Source organism: Alexandromys fortis, unplaced genomic scaffold (assembly GCF_014885135.2).
Source record: "Alexandromys fortis isolate MF-2015 unplaced genomic scaffold, M_Fortis_MF-2015_v1.1 scaffold_202, whole genome shotgun sequence".
In the NCBI taxonomy this organism is placed as follows: Eukaryota; Metazoa; Chordata; class Mammalia; order Rodentia; family Cricetidae; genus Alexandromys; species Alexandromys fortis.
The window spans coordinates 880,960-905,408 of record NW_026068077.1 but is presented as its reverse complement, the minus strand read 5'-3'; the positions used below and the strand labels follow the sequence as shown (position 1 = coordinate 905,408).

Genomic DNA, 24,449 nt, shown 5'->3' with positions numbered 1-24,449 from the left:
TGTTTACCTTAATAATTGCAAATAATGTTCCTTCTACCACTATCCTCCACACAGAGGCTCTCAACATGTGGATCATTGCAACCCCTTTGTGTGTTAAGAGACTTTCACAGGGGTTAGCTAGACCACTGAAAAACACAGATACTTACATTATAATTTATAAATTAGCAAAATTAGTTATGAATAGCAACAAAAATAATTTTATGGTTGGGGTCACCACAGCATGAGGGACCATAATAAAGGTCACAGTATTAGGTAGGTTGAGAACCACTGCTCTACAACATATAATCCTCTCTCACCTACAATCCCTAAGGTTAATAGGCCACAATGTTCACTCATTCAGTATTTAGCAAATGCACTGTGGTATGCTCTAACTGTGAAAAATCAATAATTGCTATTTTAAAAGCCAATGATGGGGATGGAGAAATGGCTTAGTGGTTAAGAGTGTCTACAGCTCTATCAGAGGACTAGAGTTCAGACTCCAGTTCCAATAGTTAGTAGCTCACAAAGAAACATGCAACTCCAACCTAAAGGGATTGCATGCCCCTTTCTGGCTTTCATGAACTCACACACAGACACACACACAAACACATATGCATACAAACACACACACACACACATACACACACACTGAACACACAAAGTAAATTCTTCAAAAGTTGATTTGTGCACACAGATGTAGTCTCAAAAACCCACGGTCTGAGGCAGAAGGATCACAAAATTGAGGCTGGTCTGGGTTATACAGTAGGACATTATTTCAAAATCAAAAATCAAGCCAACTTTTAAATTATACGTAGTAATCTGGCCAAAGATTTGCCTTTTGAAACTGACACAATTATTTACTATTTGGATGTTATGGACTGACTTTGAGACACAGCACAGTTAACACACACAAAAACAAAAAACGAAATCCTGTTCTTTCCTATAGCATTGAGATGCTGTGATGAGTGCAGTTTGCTTGCAGGCGTAAAGCATCTGTCCCACAACCTACGGTAATAGTCTACTGTTGAACATGATATTTTTTTATTTGAAAATGGTATAAAACAGCTGTAGAAATAACAGGAAGATAGCATTTTTATCACATTATGGATATTTTTCCCCTTTACACTAGAACTTACTTCTTGCACCCATTCCTGCTTTGTCTGGAACATCTTATACTAGGATTTCTGCATCATCGAACATTAGTGTTTAATTAAGAAGAGCTTATGGAAAACTAATCTGAGAACGATGCCTCCCTTGCTTCCTGGGCCTCTTCCTGAACATGCTTATTTGTGTACAGATTGGAAATCGGCTCCTGCCTTCTTCCACTCCTCCATCAGTTCCCTCTGGACCTCTTCTGGTAGCTCATAGAAAACCTGAGGATCAATGTCAGGTGGGAAAGACATTCTGTCATCAGCGGAATCTTGCTCTCTGTTCTCTCCTAGTCCTTGATGAGAGGTGGTGGCAACTGTCTGCCTGGGGCTGTCTGCCGGGCGGTGTTTGGAGAAAAGTTGTTCACTCTGCAAATTTGGAAATGAATGAAAAACTGAAACAGCGGGATTTGTATTGGAAAAGTGGAATCCTTGAGACTCTCTAGGTCCTTGGCTCGTGCGCTCATCTTTTAAGCGATTATCTATATAATAGGAACAATCCTTTCCACAGGGTGGGTGGGAGGTGCTGGTACTCAAGCCTGACGTTCCTTGCTCACAGGGAGACACAGCTGAAACCTGCTTGCCAGTGAACATAGTATCTCTGGGGCTTAAGGAACCAGCTTGCCTTTGCTTTGAAGAGAAGAAAGACAGTACTCCTCTCGAGGCATGCAGTGGACAGCTTAAACTTCCTTTCCCTTGAAGATTTTCTCCAGATTTCACAGACAGGATTTCTTCTTGAATGTCTGCTGGAAGTTGCTTAAAGACTTCATGGTCAACACCCTCAGGAAGTGCCGGGAGGGGAAAGTCACTCGTGTCTCTGTCTTTAGAAACACGCGGAGCATCTGATGGAGACTCCCCGGCTCTTGAACTCTCAATTCTTCTACTTGGTAGACGCTCCGAGTTTGCCTCTTTTTCTTTGTAAACGTCGTCATTGTGGGTGTCTTTAACTTTCTGGAACACAAGGAGAACAGCAGAATTTAGGAGTCTACACGCCTGAAATATCACTGATGCTGATGCATCCCTGCAGCTAGCGACTTACAAGCGATTTCAACCTGCTCAACACCTTCAGTCTTTTGTTGCCAGTGCCAGGTAGCAGTGAGTTACACGACTGTGTCGTTTATCATGGTATTCATATTTTCCTTGCTAGTTAGCACTGAGTAGGAGACAAAATATGCATAAGGAAAGGACCTCAACAATCATGTGGTTCAACAGCCAATTCTATAAACTAAATGATACAATAATACTATTGCGTTAAGACTGGGATAGTATAATAATTGTTCAGCTGTAATTGAGTGTGTGGACATTTTATGATGCAAAAAACTGGAAGGAAATTCAAATGCAAAAATTTTAAGAAAAATTGTGCAAACTTGAGAGTATTTAAGTTTTATATAGGTGTACTGTTATGCTTAAAAAAATATATTTGAGGGCTGGAGAGATAGCTCCGAGGTGTGTGTGTGTGTGTGTGTGTGTGTGTGTGCGATCACGTGTGTGGCGTGCAAATGGTTTTATTATGCATACATTTTCTGCCTGCATGTGTCCCTGCAGGCCAGAAGAGGGCACCAAATCTCATGCTACAGGTGATTATGAGCCACTATGTGGGCTGGGACTTGAACTGGGGAGCAGCCCCTGCTTAAACCTCAGAGCTATCTCTCTAGCCCTCATTTTTTGCATTTGAATTTCCCTTCCAATTTTATGCATCATAAAATGTCCACACACTCAATTACAGCTGAACAATTATACTATCCCAATCTTAACGCAATAGTAATTAATTTCTTATAGATGTTTATATCTATAAGACAATTCACAATATTCTTATATTCCTCTAGAAAATGTGTTGACACTTCCCGAACAGAAGCACCAGACTGCTTGTCTCCTTTATTCTGATGCTTACCCTGCCTCTTAGATTACGATATATTTCAGGCCAGCGGCCATCCTGTAATAGGAACTACAAACAGGTAGATCGTCCAAACAGTGACACCACAAAGAATCTCCAAATAGCACTAAATACAAATGTGCAGGGCGTTTTGAGCCACAGCGGTGAAGTAAGGGCATACTCACAAAACTGCGCTTGCCGGAGTGGGCCGTGGTTGACTGGGACGATGTTAAATAGAAATCCATGGGCCCCTTCTTAGCGGCACTCAGTGCTTTCAGGTTGCAGAAGCACACACTGAGAAGAGTCAGGTGAAATGGCAGCTTCACGTTCACCATATTTCGGAAGAGTTTCATAAGGATGTCAACCAGAGGAGTCACCGCATCATAATTTCCTAAGTAGATGTTGAAGGATATAATAAGCAACTGCATCCTAATATGAATTCAAATCATAACAATATTTACATGACTTATATTAAGAAACTAAAATCTAAATTGGGGTCATTGGAAATTTAACAATATTTACTAAATGTATTCTACACAATTATTTTAGTTTTGTACCCTTTGAAGTTGGGATATATTTTTAGTTAAGTATTTACTGAGTGAATAACTGAGAATTTACTTTTATTATCTATTAAAACATTTTTTAAAGTTAATGCCTGGTAAAATTAAAGTAATTTTTGAAAATCACATGAAAATACTTTTATATAGTGTGTTTCAAATTCAAAGTTTACTTTTTGAAGCGGTCAGTATGCCAATCACAGTCTTAGAAAACTAGCCCATACCTGTCCCCAGCTTCTGAATGACATGGGAGGGAATCGGGCACTGACGACTCTCGCGGTTACAGTGTTTCAGAGAATACCGACGGATGACTAATCTTATTGTATGGGGCTTCCTTCCATCATGGCACACTCTAAAAATATAAATGGAAAACCAGAATTATAGCATGCATTAACATGTCTTTAAGATGATGGAACTCTTCTTTATTGAAGTGTTGGGCTGCACTTGGGTGTTGACCGAGAAGTCTTTAAGTAACTTCCAGCAGACATTCCTCCCTGGAATCCTGTCTGGAAAATCTGGATAAAATCTTCAAGGGAAAGGAAGTTTAAGCTGTCCACTGCATGCCTCGAGAGGAGTACTGTCGTTCTTTTCTTCAAAGCAAAGGCAAGCTGGTTCCTTAAGCCCCAGAGATACTATGTTCACTGGCAAGCAGGTTTCAGCTGTGTCTCCCTGTGAGCCGGGAACGTCAGGCTTGAGTACCAGCAACTTTAGTAACTGTAAGTACCATAGGAAATGGTACATAATAAGCAATAGATGTTCAAGAACACCCAAATAAGTATCTCAAAGTCAATGCAGCAAAGCTCTGACATTTAAAATGGGAGAGTCACTCAGAATTAAGTGCTGTCAGAAATGGAGTGAACTATTATTTTATAGTCCAAAACTAGTTTAAAACAAACACATTAAATCAATAAGAATGTTTGCCAGCTATAGATCCAATAGAGGACAAATAACCAGAATATATAAAGAACTTAAAAGCCAAAACATCAAGAAAACAACCTCACTAATAGATATATCATCTCTGCTCCCTAACTGCAACCGACAGAATGGGCCACCTCCTACTCCGGCCTCCATGTCTTCCACACTTGGGAGGACTGTTTCCCTCCCTTAAGACAAGAAGCAAAATTAAATGTTTCTCCTTAAGAAAAAAAAGTTTCAACAGCCTTGGCAATCAGGGAAAAGTAAATTAAAACTCCTTTGCCATTTCATCTTACCTCATTGAGAATGGCTATAATTAAGATAAATTCCATTACACCTCTATCGCAAAAACAAGGTGCTGCAGTGTGGTGTTGGGTGGCACTGGCAAGCAGAGGCATGGACAGATGCTAAACACCTGGTGTCTCAGAGGTCTGGAGTACCCGCTCTCTTCATGACTGAGTTTGCAAGGCGGAGAATTTATATACAGCACATACTTCCTGTGGTTTTTCTATGCAGGGCCGTTCTGCACAGCCACACACTTCAGAGTCCGCATGAGCTGAGGTGAAGTGATGACCCAGTTTCGGCAGCACTCTCCCCAGAAAAGAATGAGTCACACCCCTGGAGCTGAGTCATGCACAGCCTCAGAGCCCTCAGCCGACAGTGAGCTGCATGGCTCTGCTCCAGGCATGAGGCGAGCTGCGTGACAGCAAAACGAAGGCCACTTCAGATGGCCTGCTGTCTTTCATCTGCATACGACTACTTTTCCTGTGATCATTCCAGAAGCACACGTGTTCTAAACCATTTTAGAGACTTCTATCGACATGATGTAATGGGAGATTATACTTCCTTGTGAGAAATGAGAAGTGTGCATTTCAAAGATAACAAGAAGCGCCGGGAAACATTTCTTCCTCAGCTTACGTTACCTTTCTTTTTTTCTTTTTTTTCCTGTATACTTAGATCCCACTGGACACATTACTATTAACTCTCAGGCCAGAGTCTCTGAACACACATATCAAGATTGAGTCTTCAAGGCACCACCACAGTTAGCCACCCCTTCCTTTGACTCGAGCAGTCCAGCAGTCTGAGACAGGGGGAGGTTTCTTCTGCTTTCTCTAGCACTGCCGTTTCAGCGTCTTCCTGTTCTGAGCCATCATGAACCTGAGGCCCATCCCTACATAAGGACGGTTAGAGCTGTGGCAGAATTACTCTTTCCTGCATTTTCCTCTTTCAACTGAAAAGCAAGTGATGGGAGCAGAGGCTGTGAATAGTTACAGGGAGGTTTTAAATGTCCTTCTCACCTCAAGACTGCAAACCTAGGAATTTAGAAACACCTAAGAAACCATTCAGGTAAGTACTTTAGCTTAATATCAACATGCCCTTCATGTTGTTGAGTGAAGACTAAAGGAAGTAGGTAACTGTAATTCAGAATACCTGATGGGAGAACGCTAATGACAAACCCTCTATCCTGAACACATTTACCTGTAAAACCCAACACAGAGCGTGAGGTAGACTTTGCCATGCGGTGCATACAGGGTGAATATAAAGGATGGCAGGCCAAATGAAAAATACCTGTTCAAAAAGCTGGAGAGTAGTTCTTCAATCTTAGTTTTAGCTTCAGCTTCTGAGGAACACTTTTTAAATGTATCTTCTTCACTAAAGGACTACCAAAGGACAAATGAGTATACTTTAATAGAAACTCAAACACAGTGCTTGTGCCAAATAAACACATCCTTAACACCTTATCTTAATGCATAGCTCAATATGTGGTTCTTTTCCATTAACTCTTTAAAAAGATTTATTTATGTACGATGTATACAGAGTTATTCCTGCAAGTATGCCTGCAGGCCAGAAGAGGGCACCAGATCGCATTACAGAAAGTTGTGAGCCACCATACGGTTGCTGGGAATTGAACTCTGGACCTCTGAGCCATCTCTCCAGCCCCCTTCATTAACTCTCGGTGTGTGCAGTTATTGTGCACAAGTCAGGAAACTTAAAGGTACAAGGGCCAACTCCCTCCAGTCTCTTTATATGTCTATGGCAAGGCTCCTATGGCCCTAAAACTTAATCTGAGTCTACACTGGGTAAGTTATTTAACCTTTGGAAGGTACAGTACCGAGGCCTTAAGGAGGAAAAGAGGAAGCAAGGCAGGCAGGCAGGATGATATAAATAAATGGCAGTCTATCTCTGAGGTTTATGATGAAAATTAAATGCACTAAATATGTGGAGCATGGGGGCTGGAGAGATGGCTTAGTGGTTAAGAGCATTGCCTGTTCTTCCAAAGGTTCTGAGTTCAATTCCCAGCAACCACATGGTGGCTCACAACCATCTGTAATGAGGTCTGGTGCCCTCTTCTGGCCTGCAGACATACATGCAAACAGACTACTGTATACATAATAAATAAATAAATAAATAAATAAATAAATAAATAAATAAATAAATAAATAGATTTTTAAAAATGGGATCATGTTCTAAAGTACCTGGCACATACGAGGGGAAAAAAAACACACTAATTGAATAATTTAACCTTCCCCATTTCCCAAATCGCTGGACTGTTCTGAAAACAGTGATGTTTTAAAAGAGTAAAATGTTTCTTCATATGTTTGTGTGTGTGTGTGTGTGTGTGTGTGTGTGTGTGTGTGTGTGTGTGTCTGGATTTGAGGACACTAGTAAAAAGAAAATAGATAACTTGATTTAAAACTACTAACAGGCACCAGGTGGTGGTGGCGCACGCCTTTAATCCCAGCACTAGGGAGGCAGAAGCAGGTGGAGCTCTATGAGTTCGGGGCCAGCCTGGTCTACAGAGTGAGTTCCAGGACAGGCTCCAAAGCTATATAAATCACCTTCTTATGGGGAAGCGATCACGTACAAGCAGCAACACAAATGAGAGCAGTGAATACTGCAGCCTGCAGACATCTTTATCTTAAATGGCACCACAGCCAGCACCCCATAATAAACGCCATGCTCACATACCTGAGGGGGGCCTGAGGGTGTGACAGGGGAACTGTCCTCTCCAAAACTGAGCTTCTGGATGCGCTGAGCAGCTGAGATTCCTAATTCCATCTCTAACATTTTGATTGGAAAGGTCTGGAGATCGTGCACACTATTGATTCCCAGCACTTCAAGACGTTTGGCGGTTTTATAGCCAATACCTGAACAACCGAAATGTGTCGTGTTACAACAGCGCTGTTTCTGAAAAGAAAGCTACCCTAATCACTAAAAATGTTTCCACCATATAAGTTCTTACTACTTTACTAAGATCAAACCCCATTACAAAATATATTCCTTTTCTTCCACCTAGGACTCGTGAGTTCCACAAACTTCTTTGAAGCCCTTCTAATATCAAGTACTGTCTGAGAGCCAGCCAGTGTGTCCTGTCTGGATAAAACATACTTTTGATAACCTGTGATGTGATAGTGTGGAAAACTCAAAAATAAGTTATAATTCACATACACAAAGAAGCCTGCACTGCAGCAATTAGAAGTGCCAAGCACCTTCCTAAAGGCACACCACACACAAACCCACAATCATGCTTAGTAGGATTTGCCATCCAGAACAAACTGAAAGGAGGAAAGAACCAAGCAGAACCTTTGCTGCTAACCAAACTCCATTAAATTAGTCATATTTTATGCATAAGAGAACTAAGCTATGAAATGTTTTCTTCTACACGTCATCTGAAAATAATACTCCTGCAGTTACCTGGCCTCCCTGCACAGTCACAGCAGAAAGCTGCAGGAAGCAGGCATGTGGGGGGATTGTTACAATGGAGAGACAGCTCACTTTCCAGCAATTAAAGACTGACGTTAGAGTCAAGCAAAGGTAAGAGACTGTGGGAAACACTGATGGGGGGGAGGATAATGGGGGGGTGTCAGCTGGCAGAGTGCTTGGCTAGTTTCCAGGAAGGCCTGGGTTTTATCTCCAGCACTGCCTGAAGCCAGTTGCAGAACTCAGGACATGGGGTGGGAGGGTCAGTAATTCAAGGCCATCTTCGGCCACAGCAAGTTCCAGGCCAGCCTAGGCTACACAATACATTAACTAAAAACTCAATCCAAGCAAGAATGTTTTATCTGAGTATAGAGATCTCAACTGATTACAATCTAACACGGTTCTTCAGAACAAAGACTCAAAGCTTCCAGTTATACTGTACTGAAGAAAGTAAGCCAAGCCAGAAAACAAATTAAATCACACCAACATTTGTCTAAAAGGGAAGTTGCCCCATTTAATTGGTGAAGTTTTCTGTCGTCTCATTTTCCCCCATTTCTAAATCCCTACAAGAATGACCTTTAACATCCTTATGGCTGCCTGTCCATGACTACTGTAGGTCACTTGTCTTTAAATGAGGACCCCAGGGACCGGAAGACCGTTCAGTCAGTAAAGCGCTTGTGGCTCAAACACTAGGACCTCGGTTCACACCACAACGTCCACAGAAAATGTCAGGAGCTCTGGTGCAGACCCACAACCCCAGAAGTCAGAAGGTGGTGACAGCAGGATCTCACCAATCCACAAGCTCAGGTTCAGTGAGAGACACTGTCCCAAAAATATGAAGTGATGGCAAACATACTCGAGGTTCCCCTCTCGGTACACACGCGCACACCAAAATACTGTTTAAATGAAAAGCTTAGCCTAGAAGTTTTCAGAAATTCACTGTGGCATTAATATTTTATACAAGGTCCACAAAGACATATTGTGGGATATTTTTTATACTGTGTGATGATATGTCACTGTGATTGGTTTAATAAAAAGCTAAACAGCCAATAGCTAAGCAGCAGATAGGCAGGACTTCCGGGCAGAGAGAGGTACTGGGGATGAACCTCAGCTTGTGGAGATCCCGGGGAGTCAGATGTACAGAATGGAGAGGTAAAGAACCATTACCAAGAGAATGTTCATTAACAGAAACAGGTTAATGTTAATCTAAGTTCTAAGAACTGGTTAGAAACAAGCCTAAGCTAAGGCTAAGCTTTCATAATTAATAATAAGTCTCCATGTCAATATTTGGGGACTGATGGTCCAAAGAAAGTCTGATGAGAAAGACCTACTACAAAGTGACATTGCAAACAATAAACTCCGCACCCTGTGAAATGTGCAGAGACCGTAAGTGTAGGCAGGACCATATGGCTCCAGGGTACCACTCAGAACTGTATGTGGAAAAGTACTTTCACATATATCTTCACACACATTTCCCCAGTTTTTTGTTTTTGTTTTGTTTTCTCCAAAAGTCAAGTGTGTGCCTCTAGGAACTGAATGCACGCTTCAATTAAAGACATTATAGCGACGCCGATACACACTCCTCAAGTGCTTTCATCTTACCGGGTATCTCCTTTATGTGGTTCAAATTGTGAATGAGATCTTGACAGCTTTCAGGCAGTAAGACTGTTTGCTGATTTGGTTTAAACACACCGGAAACTAACTTGGCCAGTAGCTTATTGGGAGCCACTCCAGCGCAGCCAGTGAGCTCCAGCTGGCTAAACATGGCTTCGCGCATCTCTGCCGCAATCTGCGATCCCACCGCCAGTCTCACGTGGGTGATGTTATGCAGGTTTACAGCTATAAGGACAATGTTATTACCACAAAATGGTCATTCCCTTTTCCACAAACAAGCCCAGGATTTTGTTTGTGTCCACCCCTCCTCCACCACTCTTCCACCTGTTTCTTTAGTTCTTCATAGCTTTCTATAAAGTGATCAAATACCTAGGGTCGATGATAATGAGCACATGCTCGAAGTGCTTAATCACTAACAGACTATGAAAACACAGCTCCTAAGAAGTTCCAGTTGAGCTGACATGCATAAAGCTTCACATTTACCAATAAATAAGTAGAAATAAGAATGTATTCATACACTACCAAAACACCCTAATGAAACCATTTCTGACTGGCTCACAGCTTAGGAGATCTGCTTAGGGCGCTGTGGAGAATATATTTCTTCTCAAAGAAAAGAACACATTTTCTTTGGTGTGGAACAATAGAGTTTTATGGACCCATCTTTACCCTTAGGAAGTGTAACAGAGCCTGCAACTTACTCCCCAATGGCTCACCGATCAGCCTAGCTCAGAGCAAGCGCAGAGTCCACAGAGGCAAGATAAAATAAACGTGCCACAATGAAAACTGGCTTGTCTATGACAGACAAGACTGCCCACATCATGATTCTGCCAACTGATAAACTCGTTTGAAAGAAACTGGTTTTAAAACTATGTGGAGCCAGGCACTTGGGAGGCAGAGGCAAGCTGATCTCTGAGTTCAGAGCTATCCTGGTCAACAAAGCAGTTCCAGGCCAGCAGGCTACACAGTGAGACCGTTTCAATAAAGAACTTATATAGAGGAAGAAAAGGTCATGACACTTAGGCACCTTTCACATGAAATATAAAATCTAGATCTCTATACACTGATGCATTTGTTCTCAACAATAAGGTCTGTGTCCGCTTTAAAAGCTGTACAGAGAGGGGACTGGAAATGGTATGTAAAATATAAACAAAATAGTTTTAAAAAAAATCAAATTGTAAAAAAAAAGCCATTTTGATTTTAAAATATTGACTGAAATCAAATATTCTGGAAATGTTTTTGTTTCATTGTTGAGTAAAAATGTCCTGATTTTTATTCAACTCTTTTGAATGAAACCGGGGGGAGGGGGGGAGCTGCACAAAGATCTATCTGGAATCTTTCTTGCTTTCCACCTTGGTGACTGACCAAAGAACACAGGTACAAAAGACACAGGAGAAACTTCTGGTCTCCTCGAAACAGTGGTTCTACCCATTTCTCCTCTGGAGACTGTATGGGCACTTCACACGGGCATAGGAAGGTGTATGCTGAGAAGCAGGACCAGCTGGGGCAGGCCGCTCTTACACGAAGAGCTTGTCTGCCACATGAATTCTCCTGCGGCCATGGGTGTCCAGAAGCCCAGGCAGATGTTCACGGGCATCACTGCAACTTATTTACAGATGCGAGTGTCCCAGGAAAAGCATCGGTCCTCCACACCTTGGAACGTGAAGATGGGTCCTGCTAGCAGCTGCTAATGGTCACTGGAACTGATTAACCTGAAGCCTAGAGAAGTCACCTCACACGGCAAGATTGGTCTGTGACTAGAAAAAAACCTGGACAAGATTCAGCTAGGATCCAACAGGGGACTTTTAGGGCCTCAAAGGAACAGGAGGGATCAAGGAAAATATACATCAACAGCACATTTAACCTACCTCAAAATTCAGGAGAATTAAAAATGATTAAAAAACAAAAAGATAAGCCAACTTCTGTAACTTAGGATGACCTTAGACACAGGCGGGAAAGAATGGGACGATAACTCCCTCAGAGACACAGAAGCTACTTGCGGCACATCCCTATGTAACACTGGACGATCCTCAAGCCTCAATGTGGACCAGCAAGACCTCATTTTGGCCGCCTTAGACACTAAACATGACTCTACCGCACTAAGCATGACTCTGCCTCCAAAAAAGCCACACTCGATCAGCAACCTCTCCGACTATGGGATATGTGTTACCACTGTCACTGAGAGGAGTGGGAAGCACTCACCCTGGTTATTGTAAACATGGCCCGACACGGTCACGGACGGAATCTCATCTCTTGGAAGCTGCTGGAGTCTTTTCTCAACCATTTCCGTTAGATCCACAAAATTTTCATCAAATCCAAGTCTCTCAACAACTGGACTAAATTCCTCCAACAATTCTAAATTGAAATAATATTGGAGAACAGATATAATTAAGTTACAACTAGCATAGAATTCACTATTAAAGATTAAAATACCAAATACAGCATATAAAAATGTGTATTCCATATGTATGATACATATGTAAAACAGCTTTACACCCTTTTAATTTTTTACTTAAATTTTTACTTTATATATGCATGTTTTGCCCGCATGTACATTTGTGTACCATGTTTATGCCTGGTACCTGCAGAGGCCAGAGGCGGGCATTGGACCTTGTAGGACTAGAGTTATAGATGGTTGTGAGCCCCGATGTGGGTGCCAAGAATTGAACCCAAATCCTCTGGAACAAGCATCCAGTGTTCTTAACTGCTAAGCCATCTTACCAGCCCAGCTCCACAGTCTTTGACAACATCCTCAGTTAACAGACTTTTAGGTAGAGGCAATATTCAAAGAAAAAAAATCCAGAAATAATATTCCCAAGATACTCACAGTAATACATCTAATTCAATCTTCCATATCTGTAACTTTTTTTAAAATCTGTACTATACTTTAAAAAAAATCCATGCTCAGAGGTAGTTAAAATCTTTAAGTGGATGTCAAGGAATAAATTTAATCTTAGAAAAGTATAACCAGGTATTTTAGCTATATTTTTCACAAGCATTTGCAGTACGCAAAAAATAACATTTGAAACTTATTTTGAAAATACACTACAACGAAGTAGTTTGATGAATCCTATCCTCAGGACATTTCCTCAGAATGAAGGCGCTGAAGTGGCAGAACCTTCCAGGATTCAAATGCCGAGCATCAAGGAAAGATTTAGCCATTAAAATGTTGGTTAAACATTTTAACCAACCCAAGGGTCAGAATTCAAAAGGACTATACATTCTGAAATGAGACTTAAAACTAATCAGTAATTACAACTTTTTCTATCTAGATGGTGAAAAGTACAGTAGTTACTTGGCATACATATATACCAAATATATTTTTTAAAGTTTGGACAGCAGAAGACACTAATGTTGACCTTTGGCACACACTCACATGTACATGTACACACACATAAACTTCACATCCACAAAATACCTTTCTTCACAGTATTTATTTTCATTTTAGATTTTAAAACTCCATTTACATAATTTCTGTTACTTACATAAATCGTATTCATGACCAAATTTAAATTACACTCAACTATTCATTTTCTCCACAGTTATAACAGTGAAAGCCACCTTCTTACATAATTAAAATTTTGTGTTAAATTTAATTGCTTGAGGGCACATGAAGCTACCTTTTGATATAATTAAAATTTTTTATTACTTTTATTCATTTGGCAGGGGCAGAGGGGCACATGTGTGGAGGTCAGAGGGCAACTTGTCGAAATCAGGTCTCTCCTTCTGCCACGTGGGTGCCAGGGATGGAACTCCAGTTGACAGTCCTAAAGTTGATTTTTGCAGTGAAAAAGGCCTTTTTAAAGTGTTAGGAAAAAAGGAACTAGCTATATGGCCACTTTATTAGCAATATTTGTATAAAGAATAATCATCCTACATGCTAAAATATTCAGTGACTAATTTGTACCTGTGACTTTATATGACATCTCTCTGTAGCGGCTCAAATCTTCTCCATTCACGAGGACCAGCTGGGGACACTTTTCTTTTGCATCTCTGACACTCATAAGCTTCTTAACTCCAAGTTTCCTGGCTTCATAGTTGCAAGTAACCACCAAGTATTTCTGCTGAACACCTATGAAAAACAAGCATCACCCGAGGAAACTAAATAGACTTTAGTCTTTAAACTACAGTTTCCTAGTTTCATGCTGTGACAGTGTAGGCGGGAACGGTCTGCTGCTATGGTGGTTAGCAGCAATGAGGCTCAAGCCCACAGCCTTGTGCACACACGCATGCTGGTCAAGCACTCCACCACCCACCACTACGTTCCAGCTTTTGGGGCTTTGCCACTTCCCCACCTCCACAGTGGCCTGAACGCTCCATGTAACCCAAGCTGCCCTCTAACTTGAAATTGTCCTCTGCCTCCCTTTGCAAGTGCCAAGGTTACAGAATTGTACCACCCTGCCCGGCTCGTGATGAGTTTTGACAAGAACAAAAAGACATATGAGTTAAGAAAAATAAACTCGCTGGGTAGTGGTGGTGCGCATGCCTTTAATCCCAGTACTCAGGAGGCAGAGGCAGGTGAATCTCCGTGAGTTCAAGGACAGCCAGGACTGTAACATAGAGCTATCTCCCACTTACAAATCATAAAATACCAATCTTGTTCTCACATATCTTAACTTTTATCTTTAGTTTTTTTCTAGTTGAAGAAGAAAGAAATTATATTAAGAAAACACTTAATAATGTAGCAGAAATTACATATAAGAATATGGGCAGTTACTCATACACAAAAGGGAAGCTGTGTTTCTCAAATCTGAATTATTGTTACATCAATATACTCTAAAGAATTTCCAGAAATAACACATAAATTAAATCATTCAAGGATTCTTTCCAGACAACTCAAAGCCCAATTGATTTATAGTGTCATATAATATTCTTGGGTATGCTTACCAAACAATAAGCCCAATGAAAATAACAAATAACAATTAAATACTGGTTGCTGCTAGAAAAACTCATTTATCTTCTGAGCAAACTGCCAATGAATATAAGGAATATTCTGAGAGCCAAACTACAGCCATCATGAGAGATCTTGTCCCATTAAGTACCTGAGCAATGAACTATAGATAGCTCATAATAATTTGTAGTTTTGCCATGAGGAATTACTTTAGGTTTCCTTTTAAAATTGACAGTATGACTACCTAGAGAATACACTGTTAAAAACTGCCAGGTATTTAAGATTGCTAAAATTATTTGCTTTTCTCTTTTTACACAAGTTGATTGTTTCATGCTACTTTAAGTCATATCCATCTGTAATAAGTAGAATGAACACATCGAAAAGAAATAAATCTGTATCCATTCTTTCTGCCTATTTTTAAATCTGACATTTTAAGACAAATCAAAATTAGTTTTGCAGATATGTTTTTCATCTATCTGACAAGGCCTGACAGTCTCAGTGAGCTATATGAAAGAGGCTGGACTGGCGAACTCCTTAGCTAAGAAGGCTCCCCACAGCATGTCTTGGCCTGACCTGGTTGCCCATTTATAAATAAAAGCTGACCGAGCACTGACTCTCCTCCACTGTATCTACATCTTAATCACAATACCTCTTAGAACAAAGGAACTACTAGGCATCTTGTGCTCACAAGAAATGATTTCAGAAGGAAAAAAAAAAAAAAAAAAGAACTGATCCCCTTACTTAAATCCTTGACTTGGGAAAGTTTAAAGACTTAGCCTTGTCTTAGAGAACTAAAACCCAGTCATTCCTTTGATCTTCAGGGAATCCATGGGATGGATGGTAACTTAAAAAAACCGAACCAGGCACAAGATGGAAGGAGCAAAGAAACAAACACTGCCCTTTATGCTTATACTAAAATATCCTCCCTATATGCATGAGAGAATGCTGTTTCCTTACTTAAGGTACGTGCCTACAGAAGTGAGCTACTACATCTACTAAGAGCTGATTCTGGTAGAAACCAGAATATGTGCTACCTATGCTAATGTCAGGCTTATTAAAGGGCCGAGACTTGGTACATTCATTCTTGGTAGGCAAAGCCAATATGGCTGCCAACCAAGTTCGCAAAAATGAACTCCAAGAACTGTCTTAAGACGGTTAATAAATCAGAAAAATAAATCATACTTGAGCTAATTTTATCATCACTCAACAAAGATACGATCAATGTGGATTACCTAAAGGTTTGTCCTTTAATTCTGGATTGGAGATCATTTCTACTTGGGCATAGAAGCAATCCAGATCCACGTGTACTATGACTCTGGCTGAGGAGATCCGTGTTGGCACCCCTTGATCGAAAACCGCTGCACAACAACACACAGGGAAACAAACACACTCAGGGTGCTTATCACCAGTGCACAGCTAACACATCCTTAACACGTTTTAGCTGGGAAAGAAGGTACAGTGGTTTCTTTCACTCTTGGACTTTATGATGGGTCCAATGCCAACTCTTTTGTATCTATAAATCATACAGACATGAAGCACCACCAACAAAACGTTCTTCAGTCCTGTTTAACTATCTATCATGTCTCCAGGTACCACAGTTTCCCCCTTCAGAGTCGTTACTTGGAGGGGGAAAATTCATGATCAATAATGAAGGGCACAAAAGCTAGAACTATCGTTAAATTTTTGGGTTTTTTTTTTTTTTTAGAAAGTTTTAAGCAGTAGAGGAAAAGACATTGTAGCAATGTTATTTTCAACCAACTGGAGAATTACTTAAAGAGGCATGTTAAAAAAAAAAAATCAAACAGGCACAACGTAACCTGTGGGTTCCAGGACACTAAATTTAGTTCCCATGAGAGTAAGATTTCCTGTTCTCCAGTCCCCAGTGCCTAGAACAGTGCCTGAGGCGTAACAGACAACAAATAGTTAATCACTGAGTTGAAAAACTAAGCATCTTATTTTAAAATCTAGGGTCAGGGCTGCACCTGAAGCCCCTGGGCCAGTGAGTAAATAGTAGTTTATGTTATGGGTAGTAAAGGAGGCAACAGGGGCGATTCTCTTCAGTTATGAACAAAGCAGCGTAAATGCAACCGGGGGCTAGGAAAAGCACCTTTGTAGGAAAACTGACATGTTCTGAATATAGTGTGTCCCTCTGTAAATGGGCACTGGTTGTGTACTGACTTTAATTTTGACATTTTGATATATGGACCAAGGAGATATTAGAGATATTGATATAACATGTACGCCACAACTTCTCTGTTCTCTGGGGTTGGGGGCGTGGGGATGTCAGAGAACGGAAATCCAGCGCTGGACCTGGCGCCACAAGGCCGGGCCACAAGCTGGGGTGGAAGTGGGTCCCCAAGGGACTCCAGACCGTTTTTGCTAGATCCGGGGCCAGCCTTTCCTACCTGGACTGAGGCCAGGTCTCTACGCCTAAAAGGACAAGGTCCTCCTAGTCTCCGACTTGGAGCCGCCGGAAGCATCAGGGGTCCCCTCGGGAGGGCAGGTGCACCCCACCCACGTGTGCAGGAATGCAGGGTCGCCCAAGCGTGCAGGAGCCGGCGCGGAGTGCCCATACTCGCCAAGCCCGAGCGGGACCGGGAGGCCGCGCCCCAACGACCGCCCCGGGCGCCCGCCCTTCCCCTCCAGCCTTCCCTTCCTTTCCCGCCATCACCGGGGAGGCGCACACCCCGCGAGCTGCCCGCCGCCCCCGCGTCCAAGGGCTCCATGGCGCGAGCAGCGTCCTCTTCCTCCACGGGACCGCCTTCCTCCTCGGCCTCCACCCCCATCTTCAGCGGGGGCCAACCGCAGAGCAGCTGCTGCACGGTCTCCTAGGAAACCAGGGCCCAGCCTCCGGCCTCACGCCTGCGCACTCGAGCGGAACGGCCTGAGTGGCAGAGAGCGGGAGAAAGGGCGGAGCGCTGCAGCGCAGTCGAGGTGGTTAAAGTGGGCGAGGAAGAACCCAAATGACCTTTTCTTTTTCTTTCTCCCCACCCCGTCTCTCTAATATTTTTAATTTTATTTATTAACGCGTATGTGATACCATATGCCGTGTGAGGGCAAGTGCCCGGAAAAGAGCGTTTTAGCCCCTAGAACTGGAGTTAACCGGCGGTTATTAGCCCCTTGTTTCTGGGATCCTGGGTTCTGTGGAAGAGCAGCAAGTACTCCCACTTCTGGAACATCTCTCTATCTCCATTCTTTTTCTTTTATTGATTCAGTTTTCCCTGAAGTCTTCAGTGTTGGGCTCATACCAAACTTTTTAATTTTTAAAGTATATTCTGTCAGATGATTTGTTGGCAAACGGGTAACCCCTAAACTTGAGTGATTTGTGTCTATGGGGTTGGGGAAAGGGTATAAGTTATATTAAGATCGAGGTAACTGTCAAGTTGGGAGCGTAGGCCCCAGCCCCTCGCATCTACCCCAGCCCCCAGGCCTGGTCTGGACTCCAAATCCCAGCAGGCTAGGACCTGACCCCTGGGGGTAGGGTCAGGACCACTTTTTTCCCCAGGGTATTTAAGTGATCTCCCAAAAGAGGAACACGAGGTCCCTTTTCCTTCCTCCCGGTTTCCTCTTCCGGGCCATCCGAAAGCGCAGAACTCCCATTAAACCTGGATATTTCTTAATTTGGCTTGATTGGGAATTTTTTGCGTCGGCAGGGAGCTCGCGTTAGGAAATATTCCTAACAGTAACCAGGTAAAGGACATGATGAACAAGGATGGATGTGAATGTTTGTTGTGTTTTGTTTGTTTTATTTAAAGAGGCTCTGATGCATTGAACCCTTGAATGGTTTATGTATGAACAGGGTATGAACAGGTAAGACTAGGGTTTTGACACACTTGCTTTGGGTTAAAGTCACCATTCCAGAGTCTGATTTTGCTGGCAGTGTAACAGTATATCGTGTAAGTGCTTAGAACCCGCACTGTAAAACAAAACGGGTAAACACACTCTCGATTCCATAAATGGAGATAAAGCAACACAGTTTAATGTTCTGATGTCTCTAAAGCTCCTGGCACATTCGGAGCTCAGTGGTGCCTTCTCATGGGGCGCATATGTGCCTGTATGTTGATATTTGTGTATGTGTGCATCTTCCAATACATTTCTCCCTATTCTGGTCCAGTAGAACCTACTGATTGTAGAGAGGAAATGCCACAGCTTGCTTCCTATTACGTTGATAAACACCATGACCAAAAGCTACACAGGGAGGAAAGGGTTTATCTGACTTACACTCAGCCTGCTTTCTCAAACCACCCAGAACCACCTCCTCAGGGGCAGCACTGCCTCCACCCCGCCCCTCATGGGTCCTCCCACGTCAATCATTAATCAAGGGAATGACACACAGACTTGCCTACTGGCAGGTCTGATGGAAGTTCCTTCTTCCCAGAGTTTGTGAAAACCTACTCAGCACCATCAAAAGACGAAAGAACCTCAGGCTGTTTGGGGATCCTAAATAGCCATTTGCCTTTAGTCTTTGTGTCTTAGCTTGAATACATATTAAATTTAGCAAATCACTAAACCTCTGTCAAGGCTGTAAAATCTGAAAACTCCTGGAAAGGTTTGCTGGACTCACTATCCTGGTCACCTGATACTAACATGAATGTGTTTTGTTTACTGTCTTGGTTATAACTGTCCTTTTCCTTTGGCTAAAAAAAGTTCAAACAACCACTTCTATTTTGCAACGGGTCATTTGGGCTAATTTAAAATCCATGTTCCTAGTGTTGTGTAACAGTTCCTGGGGAGACGGGGACACAAGGCTACTCACCCTGGACAGGAAACTGATCGAACAAAGCCGCTACACCGTCACCGTCAAAGTTCACCTAGGTGAGCTAATGAGTTTATTGAGTTTTTCTTTCAGAACTGTGGTGAGGACTTACCTACAGGAGCACGGAAAGCTCAAAGACAACTACATCACCCGTGTTCCACCCCAACAGGGGTGATGACTCAAGAGAGATGTCAAGCTGCCTCAGGGATAGAATGTTCTAACTTGAAGGAAATTTCAACACAATGTGTGGTCACTTACATTTGGTTCAGAATAAGTTATTTTGTCTCTTACAGCAAAGTTGTTATGTGAATAATTAGTACATATGTGTAAACATGTATTTTTTTATAATTCTCGTTCCTTCTACTCTCCTCCCACCTCTCTTCTCTATTACCTAGCTCAGATTGGCCTTGAACTCTCAATCCTCTTTCCTTAACCTGAGAACTTCTGAGATTACAGGCATGGGTCACCTTACTCATCTGTGATTCTGTTTCTCATCAAATACAAAGTGAGGGTCGTGAAAAAAAAAGCCCATTTAAAAAGTGCTGATGTATCCATACAGGGTAGCAAACAACACAGTGTGTGTGTGTGTGTGTGTGTGTGTGTGTTTCTTCCAATACATTTCTTTCCAAATCACCTTTGCATATTTAATTCTTAGACCTCTAGAGCAATTCTCAAAAAATCTACACACGATCAAAATCCCTTCTTAAGAAGCATACTGTTCCATGAAAGTTTCTAAGTGGAGGAACTATACAATATATTACCCAGCTATACTGCCTTCAAAATAAAATAATGCCCAAGCATTCATGATATCCCTAAGGGTATGGTAGCACACATACCAGAGCTGTAACCAACAGCGCTCTAATTGGACTTAAGACCCATTCAACAAAATAGAAATTACACCTGGTATTGGAAACCTAGTCAACTACCCAAGAAGTCATGGATCTTGGAGGAAAACCTACAATGGACACTTTACTAAATCAGCATAATTCCCCACTACATTCTAAATATTTACCCTTATATCCACAGATAAATATAGGTCTCATCCCTCATCAGAGACACGTCTCCTTGCAAAAGATGTAAACCTTTACAGAAAACCACAACCGTTCCAAATGCTGAGAACACATGACCATGTGGTACCCAGCCTCAACTGATACATCCGTAATACAAATACTGCACCTAAGGCTCAGGCTCAGAGATCATAGCAGAAATGAAGGTAGGGAGGTTGTAAGAACAAAAGAAACAGGAAGTTTGCTGTGAGATAGCATCTAGAAATGTCAGAGAATCAATACCCATGAAGTGTGATCAACTTGGCTGCCTAAGCAAGACCTGAAAAATTATGACACCAATAGACATACTAACATGGAAGGGGAAAAGCTCATGGGACCTCAACTCCACACAAAGAACTACAGGCAGAAAAGGAATGCTGAGAGTAGAACTACTCTTGCCAAGAAAGTAGTCAGCCCTAAAATCATACACATATAGCTAACATTATGCAGACTGGGAAGGTTGTATTTATATATTTAAGATGCATAACCATGTAGACATGAGACATGTACGTGTGTGTGCATGTGTGTGTGTGCGTGTGTGTGTGTGTAAAACAAAAGCAGAGGTATAAGCAGACAAATTTAAACATGTAAGTTTCCTGTCCCAACTCCTTGTTCTCAACCGACTCAGAAGCTGAATATGAATTATAAATGCTCAGTTGATAGCTCAGGCTTGTTACTGGCTAACTCTTACACTTAAATTAATCCATTTCTATTCATCTCTGTGTTGCCACCTGACTCATGGCTTCATCTGTCCTCTAGCATGTCTTGCTTCCTGGGCAGCTGGCTGTCATCTCTCCTGACTCCGCCCTTCTTCCCATCATTCTCAGTTTGACTTTCCTGTCTCACTTCCTGCCCAGCTACTGACCTGTCAGCTTTTATTAACCAATGAGAGTAATACATATTCACAGCACACATAGGATTATTCCATAGCCCAAAGGTCATGAATGTGAGCGAGAACAGGGCAGGAATGGATGGGAAGAGTTGGAGGAAGGAAAGGGAAAGGAGGAAATGTTGTAATTAGATTTTAGTTTCAAAAAGACAATAAAAAAAAAGAACATGCTGCTTCTTCAGTGAATTCTATTTGGCAGATCTTAAAACAGAACCTTGGAATTAAGCTCCTCTTTGGCCATGAGTGGCTCTTGGACTAAAACTCAAGGCTCTAATTACTTGTAAACAACTAGGTTTTTTTTTTTCCTTCCAATTATTCTAGATTGAGAATGATGCAAAGCCCTGAAATAGCCTGGCAGATGAACATGGCCCTTTCAAAGGAGTCCTAGGCTCACTACCATTCAACACGTTGCTTGAGTTAAATGAGCCAGCGTTGAAAATCAGCACACACAGGTTATTAGTAAGCTGCATCCATTTCCCTGTCCATGGTCAGACTTGCTGAGTGGCTTTTAATTTAGTGGGAAGATGGACAAGTGGATCCTTGGAAATGCTAATAAGCAAGCATAACAAGCCCCATGAATCACATAGGGCCCCCATATAGTTAATGAATTTTTTAAACAAGAATGCATTTTCATTCTGTAACTGAACTCTACATATTAGTTAACCAGCGCTTGTGTGTGAGGGGGGGGATAGAAGTGGCATCTACAAAATGATATCGGTAACTCTCTTGAAGGTCAGAAATAGCTGACAACTTAAAACAGGTTATTCCACAGTATAATATTATTAGCTCTTTAAAAAAATATTTTATGTGCATTGGTGTGAGGGTGTTGGATCCCTTAAAATTGGAGTTACTGACAGTTGTGAGCTGGCGTGTAGGTGCTGGGGATTAAACCTGTGTTCTCTGTAGAGCAGCCAGTGATCTTAACCACTAAAGCCATCTCTTCAGCTCAAAATTAATAACTCTTGAGAGTAGATACAATCATTCTCATTTTATCAAAGATGAAATAGGGGAGGAGAGGCTGTGTGTGATGCCTCAACCGTGTAGTCCCAGCATTTGGGAGGTGGAAGCAAGAGAATCCAGAGTTCAAGGGTCGTCCTCAGCAGCAGAAGAGTTTTAAGTCAGACCGGGCTACATGAAATCCTCTCTATGCAAACAAGGGGGTGAGGGATGGGGGAAGAAAAGGGTCTTTGTTTGAGGATATGAATCTAGCAATGGCAGATCCACTTTTCAGAGTTCTCCCCAAGAAAAAATAAGTTATTCTTCTTCATAGAAGACATCAGTGTCCTCTAGCTATTTTCCATGGTGACCACACAGCAAGTTCTCTGGAGTGGAAAGAATAAATGTCCCTCAAACATATTAACAGGCTGTGCTGGATAGTTTGAAGCATCTTGACACAAGCTAGGGTCATTTGGGTAATTTCAAATGAGAAAATGGCCACACCCGATTGGCCTGTGGGGCAAGCTTGGGGTGCATTTTCTTGACTGATGATTGATATGAGAAATACCCAGCATTGGTGGACTTTTCTGTCTAGGCCACCAACCAGCTCTGTCCTGCCGCTCACTCCCCAAATAACCACACAGAGACTTAATATTAATTACACATGCTCTGACAATAGCTTAAGGTTGGTTCTAACTAGCTCTTACAACTTAAATTAACCCATTTCTATTGATCTGTGTGCTGCCCGAGGCTCATTTTACCTAATATACACACCTTCCATCCTGCTCTCTCTGAGTCTCATGGCATCGCCTCTGACTCTGTCCTTCTTCCTCCCAGAATTCTCTTAGTCCAATTCTTTTGCCTAACCTTATCCTGCCTAGTCATTGGCCAATCAATTTTTTTCTTAACAATGAGAGTAATACATATTTATAGTGTTCAAAGATTGTTCCACAGCAGCCCAGCCCAGTGGTGCTATCCCTAGGCTGAGGATCTCTCTAGGTGCTGTAAGAAAAGAAGAGAAACAAGCCCGAAGGAAAAAGCCAGCAGCATCCATTGCCCTACTTTCCTGCCTCCGGGTTCCTGTTTTGAGCTCCTCCCCTGACTTCCCCGCAGTGATGGGCTGTCACTAGGAAAGGTAAGATGAAATAAACACCTTCCTCCTCAGGCTGCTCCCGGCTATGTTTCTATTACAGCAACAAAAAGGTAACAAAGTAAAATAACGTATGTTGCTTTGTTGAGAACTATTTTAGAGAAGAAACATTTTTATTCTGTAAGTCACTTAGTTTTAATTAATAGATTATTGTCTAGGATAATATTAAGGAATATATACCTTGGGATTGGATTGTAGGTATATTTGAGTATCAAGTGGGAAAACAATAAAATTGTGATTGAAACAGTATTCATGGAGGCTTGTGAGATTAGAGGGCATTTCTAGTGGATCAGAAAAGAGAGCAGACAGCCACGACGACTTGCACCCGAGGAACCAGCTGTTCTTAAGGCTGAGGCAAGAAGATCCCTCCACTTAGGACAACATAAGACTACATCTGTTCTTTAAAAAAATAGTGCTTAGCCGGGCGGTGGTGGCGCCCGCCTTTAATCCCAGCACTTAGGAGGCAGAGGCAGGCGGATCTCTGTGAGTTCGAGGCCAGCCTGGTCTACAAGAGCTAGTTCCAGGACAGGAACCAAAAAGCTACGGAGAAACCCTGTCGTGAAAATCAAAAACAAAACAAAACAAAAAAATAGTTCTTAGGACATTTCTAAGCACCAATAGTCAATGCTATAAATTTATCGTTATTAAAAGCAATAAACATGCAAACATAAACATTTATTTTACCGAAGTATCGGGCATTTTACCTGTCAGTGACCGATTCACTCCTTGCTTATCAAGCTGGCCACTCGGGACTGAGGAGGAAACCTAGACGACACGGAGAACTGAAGAACATCTCTGTGTGTCCCTGCTTCATGCTGCTTGCTGGCTGAGCTGGTTAGAACAACACATTACGATGGGCTGCTCTGGCTGTGACAAAATGCTGACCAAGAGCAACTCGGGGAGGAAAGGGTTTATCTGGCTTGCACTTCCACATCACCGTGCATTATCTAGGGGAGCCAGGGCAGGCAGGAGTTCAAAGAAGAAACTGAAGAAGAG

The 24,449-nt window shown here is 42.0% G+C and overlaps 1 protein-coding gene across 3 annotated transcripts; it reads right to left on the bottom strand.

Moving 5' to 3' along the window:
* Positions 1 to 1,003: 1,003 nt before the first annotated feature.
* Positions 1,004 to 24,449, bottom strand: Poli (DNA polymerase iota). Of its 3 annotated transcripts, none has more exons than XM_050121742.1 (10): positions 17,363 to 17,502; positions 15,909 to 16,034; positions 13,693 to 13,857; positions 11,988 to 12,140; positions 9,777 to 10,013; positions 7,443 to 7,621; positions 6,042 to 6,133; positions 3,782 to 3,909; positions 3,186 to 3,391; positions 1,004 to 2,078 (listed from the first exon to the last, which is right to left on the bottom strand). In XM_050121742.1, the coding sequence occupies exons 1-10, from the start codon at positions 17,460 to 17,462 to the stop codon at positions 1,263 to 1,265; spliced, it is 2,202 nt and encodes a 733-aa protein (XP_049977699.1). In that variant the 5' UTR covers positions 17,463 to 17,502; the 3' UTR covers positions 1,004 to 1,262. The 3 variants fall into 3 exon arrangements, with proteins under 3 accessions (XP_049977699.1, XP_049977700.1, XP_049977701.1); XM_050121743.1 differs by lacking the exon at positions 17,363 to 17,502 and adding an exon at positions 17,082 to 17,340; XM_050121744.1 differs by lacking the exons at positions 15,909 to 16,034; positions 17,363 to 17,502 and adding an exon at positions 24,158 to 24,449.

Excerpts from the sequence above, each read along its gene's own strand:
- Poli (XM_050121742.1), bottom strand. The coding sequence starts at position 17,462 with ATGGGGGTGGAGGCCGAGGAGGAAGGCGGTCCCGTGGAGGAAGAGGAC. Across the intron at positions 7,622-9,776 it reads CCACATAAAGGAGATACCCG|GTATTGGCTATAAAACCGCC; the intron begins GTAAGATGAAAG and ends TCGGTTGTTCAG. Across the intron at positions 3,392-3,781 it reads CATTCAGAAGCTGGGGACAG|GAAATTATGATGCGGTGACT; the intron begins GTATGGGCTAGT and ends ACATCTACTTAG.